Source organism: Melampsora larici-populina, assembly GCF_000204055.1.
Source record: "Melampsora larici-populina 98AG31 unplaced genomic scaffold MELLAscaffold_35, whole genome shotgun sequence".
Taxonomy (NCBI): domain Eukaryota; kingdom Fungi; phylum Basidiomycota; class Pucciniomycetes; order Pucciniales; family Melampsoraceae; genus Melampsora; species Melampsora laricis-populina.
The window spans coordinates 304,910-325,019 of record NW_006768799.1 but is presented as its reverse complement, the minus strand read 5'-3'; the positions used below and the strand labels follow the sequence as shown (position 1 = coordinate 325,019).

Sequence of the window (20,110 nt, the reverse complement as noted above, 5' to 3'; positions counted from 1 at the left end):
AAGTTGGAGAAACAGCTCTTAATAATAGGATGATGCAATACTGAACTTGAAGCAGGCGACTTACAGGTGGTTGTGATTGTCCTGCTTGACTCGTTTTTTGCTTTTTATTCTTCTTCTTGTTAGTATCTTCAGCTTCTGATTCATCTCCAGCCTCTGATGTAACATTTTGGCGTCTCTTTTTACTAGAAATGAATGAAGCAGAGGGAGACTTTTTGTGATTATTGGAAGAACGGCAAACAGGAGCTGTGGGAATCATGGAGGTGTTTTTCATTGGGGTTATGATACGATTAGATCTACGTGGTGGACCAGAAGCTTCGCTTTGAGAGCTCCTCTGAGAAGGGTTTGCCACCATGGCAAAGCAATGATGGAGATTTTTGGAGAAGGAAAAAAAGAAAGTATCACCAACGGGGATCTTTAACTTTCCACAATGGCTTGAACAAAAAATTGGACTCGTGTGTTGGGGGTGAATGTGTTGGGGTTGAAGGGGTACACAGATGATTATCACATCTCAACATCTATCGTATCAGTTGGTAACAACTGATGTGATGGGGATATTCACCTTCAGGGGGTGAAGTCCTTAAATCAGTGCAGGGGTACGCTAACCAAAGTTCACAGCTAACGTCAAATCTCAATGCCTGTTAGTGTAGATGTACTGACCCAGCTAACGCTACAAACGTAGCAATACCAAGTTATCACAAAATCCAGGATCTCGTAGCGTAGATCACCACATCTAACGGAAAGTGTTACGTTAGATGTGGTGAAAAGTTACGCTACCAGCAACCCTAACGCTTTTTTAGCGTAATTGGTCCAGCGTTGATTGTAGCAGTAACTCCCATTGATTTCCCTTTATTAAATAAATGTAAATTCGTAACCCCCCCTTTCAAGCAAAAACTCAGCATTTATGCCTCCCCTTAGGGTTACACATAAATGCTGAGTTCTGCTTGAAAGCCGGAGGCTACAAACGTACATTGACACCCCTACTGTTTCAGCCACCAATCGACGTAAATACGACTTCATGGTTTGCTGTTGAGGGGCGTAGGGCTTCAAAGGTGAGCTCACGATGTCTCTTTTTATATTCGAGTTTTCCCCCTTTTTTGTGAAGTATCTTAATGTTCGCCTCAAACATCGCATTTAGACATTCTTCAACAACTTCTTCATCCTCAATTACTTATTCGACATATCCTCTTATTCCATGTACCTTTCTCGGGCTCAGTTCCACCTACATACCATTGATGCATCCATATCTTACTAATTACGTAAATACATTGCCTTCACTGTAGGTTCAAGATTCTTCACTTTCTTATCCCCATTTACCTATTTTACGTCTTTCACTATATCAGTTTACTATTCTCGGCTTCCGTTCCAACAGGTTTCTTGGATGCATCCACATCTTACTAATTACACAAATACTTTGTTTCCACAACACTTAAAATTACAGTGACTATTGTCCATTACCGGTGTATTTACCTCTACTTTTCGATCAGTAGTTCCGATATTATACACGCTCTCCATTTTGCGAAGATGTAATATCCCTTTTGATTCCCACTCTTCCCTTCTGCGCAGTACACACTCGATTGTCTCGCTTCTCTCTTAAATACCTCTATGTTTGATCTTTCCAAACTTTACCTTTTTTGGTTTCATTGATTACATATTCTCGGCCTTATACATGTATGCTTCCATCATACGATTGAGTGTGTTTTCTATGCACATCTGTCCATTTTACCATCAAGCTGATATATCTCATCAACATAACTTCAGGTAATACTCACTATGACCTAAAACCTCATCTCCAACCTATCATTCAGTGCCTCAGCTACATCCACAAATTCCCTTCTTACTTCTTACTTGATCCTTTTTGGCAATGTTTGCGACCTAATTCGCTCAAGTCTTGGATTATTGCTTTCATTTTTTAATCGTTTGATTCATTTTTTAATCGTTCAATTCATTTTTCAATCGCTCAATTCATCTTTTAATTACTCGATCCATCTTTTAATCGTTCAATTCACTTTTCAATCGCCCAATTCATCTTTTAATTGTTCAATTCACTTCTCAATTGCTCAATTCATCTTTCAATTGCTCAATCCATCTTTCAATTGCTCAATCCATCTTTTAATTGTTCAATTTGACAACTCCAACTTGGTGCAGATATCTTGTACGTAGCATTTACACTCAACCTACCTTCTGATCAAAACTTGAGTCCTATCCTTTCACAAGACATGTCCAAACCTAGACCTTCATTCTGAGAATGTAGTGCTTCCAAATGCGACAGACAGGGAAAGAGTGAGCTGTTATGTAGACTGAATGTATATAAATGTTGGCTTGTGGGTGATTGGTAAGAGATGAATGAGAAAACAGAAAGTGTGATAAGGATGAAACAATGGATATGGTCCAATAATATATGATAACATGGTCAATAACAATTGACTTTAGTTCAAAAAAAATTCTCTTCCTTTTCTTGACAAACTCATTGTGATTGTCATTTTCTTTGAAAACAATCTGCCAAGTCTTGTGAGAAGTAGTTGGATAGTGTTCATTTATCCTCACATGAACTCACTCTCTTCCCATATGTTGAACAACACTTGATTGTAAATCATCTAACAAATATGATCAGATACACTTTTGCTAACAACAGAAATGCGCACATCAATCAATAATCAGTAGCTTAGAAAGTATCAAACCAAAACCAATCTAAACATTATTGATGCTGTAATTAAAATTCAATCTTCTGTATTGTTGATTTTGGATGCGTTGTAAGACCAAGGAGGATTGATATTTGTTATTGAGAAGGGTTAATTTTGATTGATGATAATGGTGGTGGTGTTGAATTGAGAGGATGATGGAGCTGGTTTTGGTACAGCGGGATAAACAGCCAGCTACAGATTGAGCAAGCCAGAGGAGGCGGTGTCATCAGCAGCTGCTGTTACAAAATTCACTCAAGCTGTGATGCAAATGTGCCAGAGGTGACAACACTTCCAGCAAATGTAATACATCTTCTTTCATTACACTCCTATCCCAATGTGTTGTGACTACACCTGCGTCTTATTCTCATCATCACCAATCTGACCTGGTAATTGCATTGCTTTAATCTTTCTCTGCCTATTTGTCAACACAGCCTGTTTCTCTGTATTATTCTCACCTTCCTGCTCAGTTGTTGACATAAACTCGATGCTAAATAATTACTTGCCCATGAGGCTTCTCTATACAATCATATTGTTCAACCCAAGATTCTGTTCTTCTATTCACCCTACATCCTCAAATTTATCACTAATCCTCTCGCGTATATAAGAGCTTCCCTTTGTCCTCAGACATTATCTTCAATCTTATGGCTCTCATTCTCATCTTTTCAAGTATTATCACATAAAACTGAATCAAATAACTTTCACATGTGAGTACCATCAATGTTGTCTTTTTCTCTTCTCCTTACTGACTATGGGTATTAACAAAAATCACCCTTGTAGTGAGGAATTTGTGACCCTTATCTTCTTCCTTTTTTATGATCAACAACACTTACACTATCAGTTGAGGTGAGTATCATGAACTTTTACTGCCTTTCATATTCATAGCTAGCGCTAGCGTTGTAACTTTCTAATACCTCACCTTGATCCAAAATCTTGATAGGTATTCAGTCTTCATCATGCCTGACCGTCATCTCATTGATCAAGGGGTTTGCAAAGTAATCAAGACAAATCTCTTTTGATAACTTGGTTCATCTTGTGACAGAAGCTAAGATAAATTGTGCATTGAGACTAACCATACAACAGTCTCATCACCTTGGACTGAAAAATGACATTGTCCTACATTAGTACTCTGATGCATGGATAGTACGCAAGTTATCTAGGTAGTCAATTTTCATAGTCATTCTGCGTAGAGATATGCAGTGTACCCTCTCAATTTGTGCATTATCAATGGACTGATCATGTTGAAAGTAATGCTTGATTACGCAACAAAGAGGGAACTGAAACACTAGGACTGACAAGCCTCATTTTTAAAACAAGTGGTCTCAAAGTTGTGATTATGCTCATGCTGAATATCAAACTTGACACTGTCTATTACACGGGCTCTTTTATTCAGTTTCTCAACATTCTGTGGACGGAACCCTGAATAGGTAACTAGCCTTTTTAGTGCGCATTTGCTGACTTTTACAAGGTATGTCATATGCTACAATTAAATAATCAGTCCCTGGGTTAGCTCTAAGTGTGAGGCTACATGATTTCTACGCTTCCTACTTCAAAGTCAAGATGTCAACTATACAGCATGTTCCAAGAAGCCATCCTACATTGCACTTCTTGAACGACTTGCAGAGTATCTCAATGTCTCCTCAATTTTCATCTATTGGAGAGGCTGTCTTCAATACAGACTTTGTTACTTTATTATCATCTAGCCTTGATAAAGTTAAGATCCCTTCTAAATGTCAAATTTTCAATTAATTAGTGCTGATATATCAGTGACCTGAATAAAAATTTATATCAAATCTGGTCATGTTAGGGTACAAGGTTGGCCTACAGGCTGAAGTTGAATATTGCGGCAATATTGCTTATAGATTCTACAATCAAGGAACATTGGAAGTCTTTTGCATCACAACTCTAATGGAGTTTATTTTTGCTCCCTTCATTACTCCTGGTAAGTGTGGAGCTTCCCCTCTCTGTCAACTCTTAACCAACTGAAGGTTGCTATTTTTGTCATATATCACACTCAGCTGCTTATAATGGAATATAAGTGTTGTGTACTACCTCATGCTCACAAGACCAATATTATAATCAAAGCAGAAGTGAAGATGACCTTCAGAGCTCTAGAGAAACTCATGAATTCTAGAGTGCAATGTAGCACCCTGTAATTTTCTACACAATGATTATTTCCCTAAACGTAGTAGAGGATCATCAACTCACATATTGCGGTTGTATTAATGAATGCAGAGAGACACAGATTTGTAGGCTTACATCCAAAATAGTGGGTTTTTTAATTGAGGCTCAAACGGAACTTTCCAATATGCACATTCAGATATATAGCTATTGGGATTATATTCCTTTTGAAGTGAGGTTAGACCATGTATCATATGACTCCAGATAGGATACCAGGGATTATTTCAATTGACCTCCAACCTTATTTTACAATCTCATGAATCTTTTTCCCCTCATGCATGTCCAAATGTTTATGTCATTTGCCATTCTTTCTATTCCCATTAATAGCTATCAACACTAGGTTAGGGCTACTGCTTAGATACCTGTTTTGGTGCAAACTACTATGGCAATGGCAAGTCTTGATGATGAAAATTACCTTTCTGTTACATTACATGTAATTTTGCTTGATGTGTTACTAACTATTGATACTCTCTGCCTCAAGACTATAAAGTAAGGTCATTACCAAAGTTTTTGATCCCTACCCCACTACCTACAAAAGGCTACACTTTATTCTCATCATCAAATCTTAATAATTTCAGTTGTCAATAAGTGTCTTAAGCTCTAACATAAAATTCAATCAAATCATAACCATGCCATCTTTCAACACTCAAGAGGTTGTTACAGCAGATTTTGATAATCAATGCTTTCTGAACAAAGTTTGTTCCCTGTTTGATGATTGTATGTGCGCATTGGATTCTTTGCCTATATCTCATGTTATATTAATATTCTGATTTCCAACTCCTATTTTAGACAAAGAGCTATCGGTTTTGTTGGTATTTGAAACAGGTGTTTGTATGAAGATGAATATGTGGGGAAACTACACCTTTGACATACACATGACATGTTGGATGATGCTCCTAAGTTGTTCTTACTGTTTAGGTTATGACATGAAACTGACTCTCCATTGTCAGATTACAGTGTCAAGCCTAGGTTGTTGAATGTGAAGGTAGAGGTTTTCCCATTGGCAACAGCTCAATTTATAAGGTCATGAGCCAGGATGTAATCACAAAAGAGGTGTTATGTTGAGCTATTGTGTCTTATTGCTAATTACTCAATTTTAACTTTATCTTCATAACATCAAGCACTGAAATTATTATTTTAGCTATGCATGTTAGCATTTTAAATTTATGCTTCAAGTTTTGCAACAGTTGAATCATGAATTTGTATCATCTGGAATGTGATTCATACCTATTGTTATAAGTTCATGCTTTAAGCTCAGGCTTTATTCATTTAGCCTCAGGGCGGGCGTGCCCGCCTATGGTCTAGTTTTCAGAAACGACCACTTTGAAGCGCTCAAAGTCAACATCTTTGCCAATGTTTTGTTGACGACCCTTGGGAAAGCTTGAGTTATTAGAAACCCAGCCGAAGTAATCAATGGTACCCTTAATATCAGCCTCTTTGAACAAAACTTCACAGCCCATAAGAAATCCTTCGGCCAAGTCAGCAACTGTGTCTTTGAACTCCTGAAGGGTCAAATTTGCTAGGTCAATTCTGACTGAAATTGGACCAGTTTGTTGGCAGGCTGAAGTGGGCCGAACTCCTCTGTGTTGATCGGCTATGCTGACATGATGGGATTTGAATGCTGTCATCTTGAATTCAAACAAAGTCCCAGCTCGTGTGGTTCCTGAAACAGGCAGTCGATTAGGTGAGGCACTTTGTCGCATGGCAACCAAAGACGAGGCCGGTCGTCCACGAGCCCTAAAGCAAGGGCAGAATAATATGTACACGTGATCAGTTTAGTTAGTGACAGCCTTGAGGGAGACTAAGAACTGCAGGTGTGCTTACTGCATGGCTAGTTGAACTGAGGAGGGCATGCTTCAGGTGTACAGCTGTTGAATTGTACAGTTGATGAAGTGGACAGCGGTTGAACAGTTGCTGCTCAGTGCTGGTTGCTCAAAGCGGAAGGTGGCTGGACTTTAATTTTTTTTATCAAAGGTGTATGGGTTTTGGGATAATCCAATGTATAATCCTTGAGATTTTACAGCCAAATTCAAGGTTTTATCTGGTAAAAGACTTAGGTTTCAAGCTTGCTCACTTTCTTTTTTCAAAAGATTGCGACAAGCAAATCCGGAATGGCTGTACATGTAACAACATTTACATACAAAAACCTTAACTTCACGACTCAATCACTCATCCATTACTAATCACACTACACCAAATGTAATCTTTACCGGGCGGTAAAGAAAACTACTGACATAGAAAAGTCCTGAGGCAACAGGAAGAGAGCTAAAAATCTGAAAAAATATGCACCTTGTTCCTAGATGTTGGGGTGTCATGATGCGTATTTTTTTGTATTTTACACGCAGATATTGGTTTATGTACTAACAATAAACGCTGAAAATCATCAAAAACTCACATGTAACAATACCTGAAATTTGGGTCATGAGTATGAAGACAATATTTTGTGGTCTAAAAACTTCAATAACTTTTGCAATTCTGCTCCAAATAACTCGATTTTTGGTTCATTCAAAAGCTGAACTATTTTCCTTCACACTTCATAATGTTAGTAAGGTGCTATCTAGTCATTTAAACACTCTACATATGTTCAAACAGTTCTGCATGAATAGCTCTGTAGGATCTTTTTTAGACCAGCTACAGATGTGATGTCTCAATGAAAAATGTAGAGGAAAGGCTCACCTTTTCAATGCACTTCAAATCGAGTGATTTAATTCAGAACTGCAAAAGTTATTGATGTTTGAAGATTTCAAAATCCTGTCTTCAAAGTCAAGGGCCAAATTTCAGGTATTGTTACAGGTGGGTTTTTGATGATTCTCAGCCTTTATTGTTAGTACATTCACCAATATCTGTGTGTAAAATACAAAAAAATACTCGTGATGACGCCCCAACATCTAGGAACAAGGTGCATATTTTTTCAAATTTTTAGCTCTCTTCCTGTTGCCTCAGGACTTTTCTATGTCAGTAGTTTTCTTTACTGCCCGGTAAAGATGACAATTTGTGTAGTGTCAGAAGTAACTAATATGGCACCAATTATTGATCAGTATCACGAGCTCTAAAAGATGCACTTTAGTAATAAAAAATTGGACATCATTTGGAAAAACTTGTAGGTTTTCAGCCAGTTTACAAGGAACAAATCACCTGTATTGATCATAAGACGTGCTGTGTGACATTCAATTAAATCATTGATCACTTTTGCTGTGTAAATTACATCATCTCTCAGTAACAAAGTCATTACATTGTGTTATTATATGATTTTTAGGGGTTTTTGGTCAAAATTGGTTGGGTTTTGAGGCTGTTGACCAATGTAAGAGTTGTAACACATTGATATATATACTCAAGGATGATTTTGAGATTTTTGTTCCCCTTTATTCTTCATCAGCTATGCAGTTATTATTTTGTTTATCATTGTAAAGTTATTTTAACAGTACCTGGTCACTTAAATACACCCTTTAGTACAGTTGTAAAGAGAAATTTACTTTAGTGTTATAGTGAAAAATACTTATTGGGAATAATATCAAGAATATGCTGCTTTGTTTTCTCAGTTACCATATTGGAATAACACTATAGCAGTGTTGAGAGAAATCAAATTGTGCTTTTGGGGTTAAAATCCATGTGCTTTTGTTCCTTTAAAGATACTTTTCTCTGGTGCCTTATCAGTACTAAATTCAACAGAGTTCCCCTTTCTGATGGTCTTGTTCTCAGAAGAACCAAAGACCCAAGGAATTGGTTAGCATGAAGTTGTTATTTTTTGAATCCAGACATTTCCAACATTTCAATATGTGTCAAGTGTCACAAGTCTGTAATCACTGTAAACATCATTCAACTTCCCCAATTTGGCAGAGGAAAATGATTAATAGTACAGTTTTTCATAAAAGAATCTAATACTGCACACCTGGGCCATTTCACCCACACTACATATGTGCAGCAAGCTAAGTCAATAGTTGTCTATCATGTACATACAGGTCTGCTCAGTTTTTTGCCCATCAGAATAAATAAATCACATGTTATACCACATGTAACTTTTTCGACTTTGAAATTTTTTTCCCAAAAATTCACTACATATAATTCTGTAGCTGCTCAGGCAATATTGTTGAAGCTATGTCTTAGTAACAGAAAGTGTGTTACATGCAGTTGAGTTGATGAGATCACACCAAAACATTGAGTCAGTGTATGTAGTCAATCTTTTGGAAGCTTTTTTCAATCTGAAAGAAGTTACAGCATGTATTACATATGAATAACTTGTCCTGATGAGCAGATAACTGAGCAGAACTGTATGTACATGATAACCACATATTCACTGAGCCTGCTACACATATGTAGTGTGGGTGTTATGGCTCAGGTGTGGAGTGATAGACCATTTTATGACAAATCATACTCCCAATCATTTTTCCCTGCCCACTTGGGGAACCCGAATAATGTCTGCAGTGTAATACACAATGCATGAGACATCTAATAGTACAAAAATGATGGACCCTGTTGTTTAAACCCTTTGATTTGAGCTGATCTCAATCACGGTAACACTACCATTGACATTGAATTGCCAAAAGTTGCACTACCGTGGCCCTTTGGTTATTCTGGACTTGTTGATGACTGAAAAAAAGATTGATTGATCATAATTGTTGGCATTTCAACAATGCAGAGACATCCTTCATCAAGTGATGTGCAATGAATGTTTTGAATGTCTCCAGGTGGTCAATGGGAAAGTAAAACACTTCACCAATTCCCAACCAGTAAAGCCTTTTCCTTTGAATGACACCGGTGTTGAATGAGGCAATTGGTTCAAAGGGTAAAGGTTGATATGGATTGATAGGTGTTAGGGTATGATTGGGCACACAACTATTCATTGGAGAAGATGAATGTTGTATGAGTTCAATCACTCTTGGGGCTGGGTGATGAAATGACTGTGTCAGAAATGAAGGTTGGTAAATCCAAGAAGTTATAAGCTCATACCTTGATGTGGTAGGTATATATGTTCATTTTTGCAACAATGAGCTTCTTGGTCATCCATGAGCACACTTGATGATGATTTTCATTGCCGTGTTATGTAGTTGGAGGGGGCTCAGGGATGTGAATTGATGACTACATCCGGAAACAATGGCTCAAGGCGCTGTATTGGGATATGTATGTCAAAATGGGCATATCCCAATTTAGGTTGGGGTCTGTTCCAATAACTAACAACTACCAACTATCACTAGGCTAATGGAATCCTTTGACCTGGTGTTGCTCTCCTTGTTTTAGGAGGGCAGTCCATAGCCTTCTTCTACTAGTCATTTATTGGTAGATTATCCCCTCCACGCTCTGTATAACCCTTGTTGGGTTATAAGTTCTACAGCGTACAACTTCAATCATGGGTTACTTTTTACATTCCCTTTTCAATTATAGCCTCCTTTCTGTTGTGTTATTGTTCAACTATTGTACCTTTTCAGTTGTGTTATGGCTTTTGTGTGATGAGGAGAATCACTTGGTTGTTTATTTTGTTGTTCACATGAATTAGTGTGAAAGAAAGTATAAGAATGGTGATTGTCTGCAGAGCTTTGTTGTGCTTGATCTCTTTTGGTCTCTATGATAGCGCATTAGATATTTTACATAGTTGATCTTCTAGTGTAGTCTTAGGTCACTTTAACAGAAGACCCCTCAAAAAGGGATATATTTAATTTGAGAAGTGTTATTTTTGTTTTGAATCAAATTTATTATTCACTGTTGCGTAAAAATCTGGGAATAACACTAGTATAAGTGTTGAGCAGTCTTTTTTTGAGCATGACATCTTGTTAATGAATCTAAGAGAGAGTACCCTTTAGGCACCTCTTCTACTTCTTGTCTGCAATGGTTAATATTACTATTTCAAGTACTGTTTACCTCTTGTGATGGTAAAATTACTACAGTGGTCACTGGCTGAAAAAAAGGCCAATAAGGTGTACAAGTTTGAGACATTTTTGTGTATTTTTTAAACACCCGGTCAAATTTTGCAACATTTCCATCCTTATAACACCAGTGGATTTTAATTTGGGACACCAAAAAATGTTTTCTGATTTAACAAAATCACACATATATCTTACAAAAACATGCTAGTTGTTGTAGGGTATAAACACCTAAAAAATGCCAATTCAAACCCCCTTAATGGATTTTGTTGACCACAAGAATATCGTAGAATTCAAAGCACATGACCTCAATATATTGATTGAGATTACATAAATGGAGATTATCTTGAGGGATTCAGATCTCCAGTTTGAGTGCTTCTCTGTTTTTGCAGAAATTTTTATGTATGTTTTGTGGAGTAAGATTAACAAATGCAATACTTTATACAACAGGGTACAAATAGAGCTCAAAGTGACCCCAAAATTGACTAGCCAAGGTTTATCACAACAAACAAATCTCCTATGGCTGTTCAAGTCTTACTTGTAGTGGCACAAATAATCCCTCTCATGTTCCTTCTTGGACACTGGATTTTGCACATTGTTTTTATTGAGCTTTTGAAAAACCCAACAGAACAAGTGTAGAACAAAGGTAAGGATATTATCATCTATTATAACTCTCTGTAAAAATCATTCCCAAGAATGCTTTGGGTACACCACTGGTATTCATATTACTATCAAGTGGTTTTGACTCAATGAAATGCATGGAGTGCTTTCCATCCATGGAAAAACCCTCCCTTTGAGTATATAATTCTAGATGACCACAGTCAGGGTGAGTTACATGATGAATTAAGTGAATTCTTTGGGTCTATAGAGCAAGACATATTTCCCAATCAGATACTCAAAACAGTCTTTCAATGTCTCCCAGCATGTAAAAATGAATGAAGGAAAACACTATGTAGTTAGAAGGGGGGAAATAATGAGGATACATGGCAGGTCACTATGGTCCAAACCCTTGAATTTGTTTTTATTCATTTTCAGGTGCAAAGTTACTGAAAAATCTTTTCAAGACTTGTGATTCCAAGTCAGGGCTGTGATATATTTGAGTTATCTCAAGCTTTTCAAAAGCCTTTAACATTTTTGGCACCCTTTTTTTAATGCTTTTGATAAAACTTGCCAGCTTATCCCATTGGTCTTTTTCTGCTTCATGCCCAATGATTTGTGCCTCATTCTGTGTACAAAATCTAGGATCTATGGTCATACCTGAAAATATGGCATCAGTTAGGCAACAATCAGATGTTTGCATCTCTGCCAATCTTTGAGGTGTGATACCAAAATGTGCTGTGAGAAGAACTCTATCAAGTGATAACTTGGTTTCTTTCAAATCATCCTGAAGATGGCTTCCATATTCCTGAAAATCACTGAGCTTTGCTGTAATAAATCTTCCTTGTTCAGCTATGCACCAAAATCGATCTTCAAAATCTCTTTTCAATTTTTCATCACTCTCAACAAGGTACTTTCGCACAGGAGAATGAATCCATTCTGTCTTGTACATAGAAACCTCAGTTTCAGGTTTTCCATTGATGTGTCCCTGCATCAAATAATATATCTCAAGAAGTTTGTTACTTGGTCTGTCTCTTACATAGGCATTTTGTTCCAATGGAGCTTTCAAACCCAACAGATGTTCCATCCTGAGCAAAGCTGCAACTGGCACTCCTTGCTTTCGCAAGAACTGCAGTCTTCTTTCTGAAAAGACCTTTCCATAACCCTGACTATTGATTTCTGACATGGCCTCCATGATTGCCAGACGCTGGCACATCTCTTGAAAACTCATGATACTTAAAATATCATCTACTTGCTCTTGTGCAAAGCTTTTCAATTTATTCAAGAGCATTGTACTCTCTCCTGATTCTGCAGTGTAAAACACAGGCCATTCATTCTGTACACGTAGAAGCTTCAGAAATTGATTGACATCACTGTCACACCCATTCTTGAGCACTTTCCAGTTCTTGATGGCCACCTTTTGACTGAACTGAACTTTGAAAGCTATGAACCTCCTATTTGCCTCAGGCTGCCCAAGCAAGCCTTCAACTTTACGCTTATAAAGAGCAATATCATCTATGATTTTTTTTGAGTCCTCAGGATCTTGTTCTGAGATAATTGCATGGGCGGTCTCATCTGAAAGATTGATATACATGAAATCTTCCTTATTCTCTGGTTTGATGATACTCTTCAGTAATTTCTCCAGATTTGAATGTCTGGTCACTTGCAAATGCTCATCATTTTGAATTTCTGGTAGGATGGGGATATCCTCCCAATCATCCTTTTTAGCTTTTCCAGTAGGAGATACCTTGGACTTTGTTTTCTCAGTCTTCTTTCTTGACTTCTTTTCTCTGTTTGACTTCTTGCCGCCCTCCAGTAACTCTGATTTTCCTTCAGAAGGTGCCAAATGATCTTCTGTGCTCTTGCCCTTCAGTTGTAGAAAGTTTTCACCAGCTATATTTGCAGCATCCCTAATTTCCTTGACTTTGTCACCGGTCATATTCTCATATAAAACTTCTTTGTTTGGTGACAAGCTTTTCTGTGTTTCTATTTCCTTGTCTTCTGGCACATATGAATGTGGTTCTATAGATGAATCAAACTTATTTTTCCACTTTTTGCCTTTTTTTATTTTCCATGACTCTTCTGACCCTGCTGGGTTGTTGTGTTCATCTTGTATGCCTGCATCCTTTGACATGGGACTTTCTGTGTTTTCTGCTTGTGCCCCAATCGCAGAGTTCTGTGATATTTGTTTCTTCACAGAAATTAGAGTTGGTTTTTGATCTCTATCGGAGTTTTAGGAAGGTAGAAGGGAAATTTTATTGACTTGCTTTCTTTGGAGACTATTGAGAGATTGCACAAACCTCATGTTCTGACCGGAAACACCTGCCCAAGTTTTCTCGAAATCTTGAGGATCACTCCAATTGGACTTGAGAATATTTGAAAAGGGTTTTCTTTGATTGGGTTTGCCTTTGTTCTCTTCATCTCTAAAAAACATGCATCATCAAACAATCATAAAAGTAGTTCAGTGATAAAAAGTCTTCAAAGGTTGGTCCGCTTACGACACACCTCGTTTTCTTCGCGGAAATTCCTTTCATCTTCTTCTTGGAATGACCAGAATCGTTTACATTGGATTTGAGACTATCTGCAAAGGTTTTTCTTTGATTGAGTTCACTTTTTGTTTCTTGATCTCTAAGGATCATAATGTGTTGATCATCAAACAATAATAAAAACATTTCAGGGATGAAAGCCGGCGAAAAAAAATCTAGTTCCAACACACCTTTTTTTCTCAACGAAAATTCCTATCAACTCGCTTTCAAGATTTTTGTTTTCCTTCTTGTGTATCTGATCTGACAAGATGTTGGGCTGCTCCACCTTTTCATTCAACTCTCCATCGCTAAACAGATACACATCAGAATTTATTCCAGACGTACTTCAGAAATCTTTTGCGTGATGGTCAATGAAAACACACACGCACTTTTGTTGGCGACTTGAAATGTCTAGATATTCTCGGTTAGAGCCGTTGTTTTCCCATGGATCTGATTTCAACTGATCTTCCGGAGCCCTTGCTTCGATCTCATTCAAAAATAGAGGCCATACTGGGGACACAGAGGCTGAATCTTGCGGATGATCTTTAGGGTTTTGGACTTCACTGATGCTTCCTTTCCTGTCGATAAATCTTGGATTTCCATCCCTTCCAGGATCATTTTCTTGTTTTCTTGTATCCCAATGGTTAAGGGATTGATCGGGATATATTTGACCCATGGCTGTCCTCCTGGGGATTCCTGGGAGAGGATGATCACCTCTGATAGCGGGACAAAGACAATATCGAAAGAAAATCCAAAATCTATTTAGTGATACAATCTCATTCATCTTTCAAGAAGATGCCACAAACCCCTGGTTCTGAATTGAAGTCTCCACAGCCTCTTCCATGGATTCGTGGTGTTCCTGTTGATTCACTTTAGCAGTTTCTGGTTGTGCATTCAATTTTCCTTCAGTGGGAGTGATAGGTGATGCTGAATTCACAGGCTTCCAAAATTTCGTGGCACGTGATGAGATTGCATTATTCTGGTTGACTGCGATCGCGGCTTTAGCACTTGGATTGTTCTTATAAGGACCCTTTTCCAACTTCCGATTCTCAAGAGGTCTATGGAACCTTTCACCCCTGACCATACGACTGCGATTTCCATGAAAGTGCAAAATGGAGAGATAAGATCGACCATCAAATATGCATAACATTGGTGTTGCCCCGAGAAATGAACCGCCTTACGTATTTTCTTTGTGCCACGAGGGGTATCCCTTTTGGATCACTGGACTGTAAGGACTTGCTCCTGGATTCAATCTGCTGAGAGGTGAGCTCTTGCTTTCGAAGCTAAACAGGCAAGCGTATGTTGAAAGAGTTTCGATGAGCTCCTGAACTACAGCCATTTTCTCACACATACTCACATAGATGTTGTAACCGAATTAGGCGTATCATCTCCATCATGATAAAGAGCTTCAGAAGATGAACTTTTTTTGTGGGTAATTTCAGCCAGATCTTCCACGTCTTGTGAAGATGAGGACCCTTTCTCGTGAACGATATTGTCAGGAACGGTCCCGGGTATGATTTTTTTGTCTTCAAGTTGTGAGGTTATGCATTTTACGGCATCAGCTTCGTTTAAAAACAGACGCGCTTCGCCTAACCAAGCAGAAGATATGACAGCTTCAGAGCCAACTCCCCGTGGAGTGTCTTCGAGTTGACAAGGCCAATAATAGGTTAGTGATCTGCCTTGAAAGTCTTGCGGCTTGTGCTGATGCATGTTCAAACGTAGCGCAGGTAACCCTTGTAGAACTTCATTGGTGATCCCGGATTCAAAGCTTTTGGCTTGTTCCATTGAAGAAACTCGAGTTTGTGATTTAGAAAGGAGAAGACAAAACAGGATTTTTGATTTCATCGTGTTGATGTTAGGTCCAGCCTTGTGGGAAAATATTAACCCAAAATTAAGTTCTCAATCAGAATTGAGAGCCCTTCACAAGTTTCTCAACCAACAGGGTTTTGGAAATTCATATAAGGTTTAAGGTATACAATTTGCATCTTAACCTCTGCTTTGCATTCTCTCTAACTTACTTCAAGTGGATTGGTACATTCAAAGTTCTTTACAAGAAGATGCCGCTTACGTGATCACTGCGTAAACTTATCCATTTCACGTAGCTCCATGCCGGCGTCGAAGGGTTTCAAGTTTGGTGTCGAAGGGTTTCAAGTTAAAGGCTTTTACATATTCTTACGGTACAACAACTTTCCCGTTCTTGTAAAAATACGTTGGTTTTACGTAGATTAGTTGTATTACTTTTGCTAAAACGCTTGGCCTGATCAAGAAAAAATAAAACAGAATTGACCCAGAATTTACCGCAGCAGTCACAACGCAGCAGAGAGAAAAAAGTTTGAGGGTGCTGTCACCTGTGGTGCAACCTCCATTCCATTCCACTGGCCCGTCACTCACCTCTTGGCTCTAGTTCACCATCACATGGCCACCTCTTTTGTCACACAATCTGGCAAGATGAGCTTGTCAAACTCTTGGTAAGTCACTCTGCGTGCTACATTATAAATAACACGAGGTATTGGGTGGCCCGCCACCCATAGGAATATAGCATCTTAGCAGTGCCCTGTTCCCCAACGAGTATTGTTTTATATTGCCGTGACATTTCATTACTGACATTGCCTATGCTACTATACATGTGGTAGTATTACACTAGAATTATACATACATTAGGCCAGATTAGTACTACATATTCCTCTCTCATGTACTGTGTATCCCCTTCTCGTGATATCTTTTACTCCTCAGACCGGTCGTTCGACTTCTCTCACAAAATCAAGCTATGTAGTTTACCTTCACTTGCCACATAGCCGAATTCACTCCACAGCTGAAGAGTTCTCCCATTAATGTTACCTCACTTCCAATAACAATCCAGTCCTCGTCCAGATTGTCCGTTCTCCGTATCCAATATTCCATTTCAAACTCTGTATAACCAAACACCTGCAGATATACATTAGCGCTATCCATTTCTCTTTGATTAGTACCAGCCACTCACCTCGTTATCGTACTCCCAATGGGTAACTATCGCAATTAACCATTCATCTACGTCCTTGTCCCCTCTTCTTTCACAACTGCGTACTACGCCTAGCGCGGATATGAACACTTTTCCTTGACGCTCCAATATCTCATTATCCTTATTGATGACATTATTCCTTTGCGGCATGATCCATAATTCCGTTGTTTGAGTTTTCTTTTTGATTAATAGAGATCCATTGACACTATAGGCATGCTCCGCTGTCAGCTCGGAAGAAGCATGTTCGTCAACTATTATGAGCCTGTCTGTGTGGTTGATATGGAGGTTGTTCAAGGCGGCGGCGTTGAATCTTTGACGGTACTCGTAGTCATTTCCTGTAAGCTAAATATCACAATTAATCTTATGGAAGCATATCACCGTCAGGGGCTACGTACCTTTTTGCCAAGGGTCAGTGTACCTTCCCACATTACAGGCAATCGCTTGTACCGGAAGATATCCATGTTTGGGGGTTTCGGCGTCAAAATTAAATATGAGTGCTTGAGTCAGCGAATCCCGCGTTCGTACAGTTAGGATCGTAGGCTTATTGATTTTTTGAAGAAACTCAAGTTAGGTAAGAAGCAGCGATTATGGCAACACCGTCAACCTTTATACATATTGTTTACTTCCTCATTACGACTGGTTAGGAATTTCCTCGCCATCCCAGCCTTCATCTTGAACAAAGCTGCATTTCGTCTTAGTCCGGTTTCTCAGACGTTTAGCCACACGTCATTTTTCGCTCAGCCAATAGTGTTATCATGAGAATGTCTAGTAGCCACATGTCCCGTCTGCGCTCAGCCAAGAGTTTTATCATGAGAATGTCGAGCCGGTCCAGCCGCAAAATCTTATCCGCACTGGACACAACTGACCTGAAGTCAGTCACCTAAATTTAGCTTCGACAGGCAGAGATATCGTCTGGGCCAGACGCTACTGGTCTTTGTGGTCATTAAATGGCATGTAACTAAATGCATTACAGACTCAACGTACAAGAAATTACAGATACAAAGTTGAACATTAAACGTTCTGAGGCTTGCATGTACCTCAACACACTGTGTACCTACCTCATAGCTTGGTGTGTGACGACACATGTTGTTTGACCACTTTCTTCGGGACCGGGCAAAGAAACAGTGGTATTCTCTGCTGACGTACATCTTGACAAACCAACATACAATTGTCCATGTGCGAAGACTGGTGTCGGTAAAGCTAGACACACTGTCCCTAAAGTCTGACCTTGGGCTTTGTTGATGGTCATCGCGTAGGCCAAAGTGATCGGGAACTGTAACCTATAAAATGAAATCGGAACTGACTCACTCCCAGGGTGATGAAGTCTCATCCTTGGCAGACTCAATAGGTTACCAGCTCTTGGACCGGTGATGATTTGACATTGTAACACGTTATCACAAACTTCAATTATCAAAAGTCGTGTGCCGTTACTTAGTCCCTGCTGCCAATTCAGATTCCTCAACACGACCACAACTGCTCCAACTTTCAATTGTAATAGATGTGCTGGAAAGCCTGCGAAGTTGAAAGAATTCAAAACTTCGGTGCTCACTTGTTCAGCCCAGTCTAGATCCATTTCATCCACTGATTGGTAGTGTTTCACGCGTGACTTCAACTTGTCTAACATAAACTGATTCATTACGTCGACCGTTTTGTTGAGAGGAGTGATTACAGCGCGACTCGAATAATAGACAGCGAGTTGTGCCCAATTTTGTTGGGTTATCAATCCATGAACTTCCGAGTAGAATTTGAACAAAAGAGCCTTATCAAACAAATGAGCGGGTTTGTAATACTTGATTTTGACATGCTCTAAATCTATCAAAGCAACCGGGTCATGTTGCAGACTCCCAGAACCCAATCGCAAAAGCCAACTCGCAAAGTCTTCACCACTAGAATTCGTTGTGTCCGCCGCCATTCGCAACCTAAGATTTTTGGTGAGGCGGAACCTCTCTACACATTGCCAAATATAACTATGTTTAATGGACGCACGAACAGCATCTAGGAGACTACCATGAATCACGACTGGCAAGATTTGTCGGAAATCTCCTGAAAAAAGGACTACCATGCCACCGAAAGGCTCATCGGAAGATCATAAATCTCGGAGTGAGCGGTCTACACATTTGACTGCCGACTTGTTCATCATAGAAATCTCGTCCCATACCATGAATTTAGCGCCTGATAACATCAACCCGGTCTGATCGCTCCTGGAAAAACTGCAAGTTGATGTCTCGTTAGGTTTTAATGGGATACCGAGTTTGGAATGTGCTGTACCACCGTTCAACAACAGTAGTGATGCAATACCTGAGGAAGCAACCGCTACGTATGGTATCGCGTTTGCGTTGCAATGGTGAAGACATAGGTTCAACAGAAACGTTTTCCCACAGCCTCCCGGTCCGTCTACAAAGAGTAGGCCACCCTCATCGGCCTGTAGCCTTTCTTCGACGTGGTCAAATATAGCTTTCTGCTCCAATGTCAACGCGTCTAAGTTGGCTTTCATATGACTTCGGCTCGCATCCTGGGTCGTGCCATTCTCATCTTCGTATTTTGTAGGACCACCAATGGCGACCAACAAGTCGGGATTCACAGCTTCTAAACCTACGTCGTGTAGCGTTTTGCCCATGTGTGCCACGATGTTCTCCATTAGCGAAAGGGCATAGTTGTTTAGTTGCTCAATCGTGGGCTTGATAGTTGGTGACAGGAGTGCCAAAGTAAATTCACAATCGTTGGAGAGTTCTTCTATGAAATTGACCCATAATTTCATAGGATTCGCGGGTGGGCTATGAACCAAGATCAGGCCAAACAACTCGCGAAGTTGTCTACCAGTTTTGAAACGGGCTGCTTCTGTTAAGCAGGCTTCGATGTGAGTGTCGGACATCAATAGACCGAGTGCATCTGCCGCGGATCTGTAACTCTTGTAAACTTGGCCGTGGATTGTTTGAATGTTACGGAATGATTTTGGTCCTCGTACATGCGTAAGTAGTAATCGCAAGTAGTAGCGTTCTCCATGGCTAGGACCAGCGAAGTGGAGTCGGCTGATGGAGACCGTTTTGTTCACGCGAGGTAACCACTGTTTTTCTTCCTTAGACCACCAGTAATGTTCGGTCATCTCGGTATAAAGTAACGATCTAACACTTCCCTTCGATTTTGGCAGTACAGCATTCATGGCACATAGGGCAAAAAATTCCGTGAGTGTCGTGCGCGCTGCTCGTCCCGAATCAATCGCATTAATGAGCTCTTCAGTGTTGTTGAAGTATACAGTGTGTGCATTCTCGAGATGTA

The 20,110-nt window shown here is 39.4% G+C and overlaps 2 protein-coding genes across 2 annotated transcripts; both read right to left on the bottom strand.

Annotated features, from left to right (window-relative positions):
- Window positions 1–6,160: 6,160 nt before the first annotated feature.
- Window positions 6,161–6,712, bottom strand: MELLADRAFT_65527 (uncharacterized protein; the record flags this gene model as incomplete). The annotated part of the gene is made up of 2 exons (XM_007413140.1): window positions 6,161–6,596; window positions 6,684–6,712. The coding sequence occupies 2 exons, from the start codon at window positions 6,710–6,712 to the stop codon at window positions 6,161–6,163; spliced, it is 465 nt and encodes a 154-aa protein (XP_007413202.1).
- Window positions 6,713–11,735: 5,023 nt separating this feature from the next.
- MELLADRAFT_109215 (uncharacterized protein) lies at window positions 11,736–17,295 on the bottom strand (the record flags this gene model as incomplete). Its single annotated transcript, XM_007413139.1, has 10 exons — window positions 11,736–13,533; window positions 13,612–13,734; window positions 13,817–13,939; window positions 14,028–14,144; window positions 14,226–14,594; window positions 14,643–14,924; window positions 15,194–15,702; window positions 16,615–16,761; window positions 16,817–17,176; window positions 17,230–17,295. 10 exons carry the CDS (start codon window positions 17,293–17,295, stop codon window positions 11,736–11,738), a joined length of 3,894 nt encoding a protein of 1,297 aa, XP_007413201.1.
- Between the last annotated feature and the right edge of the window lie 2,815 nt (window positions 17,296–20,110).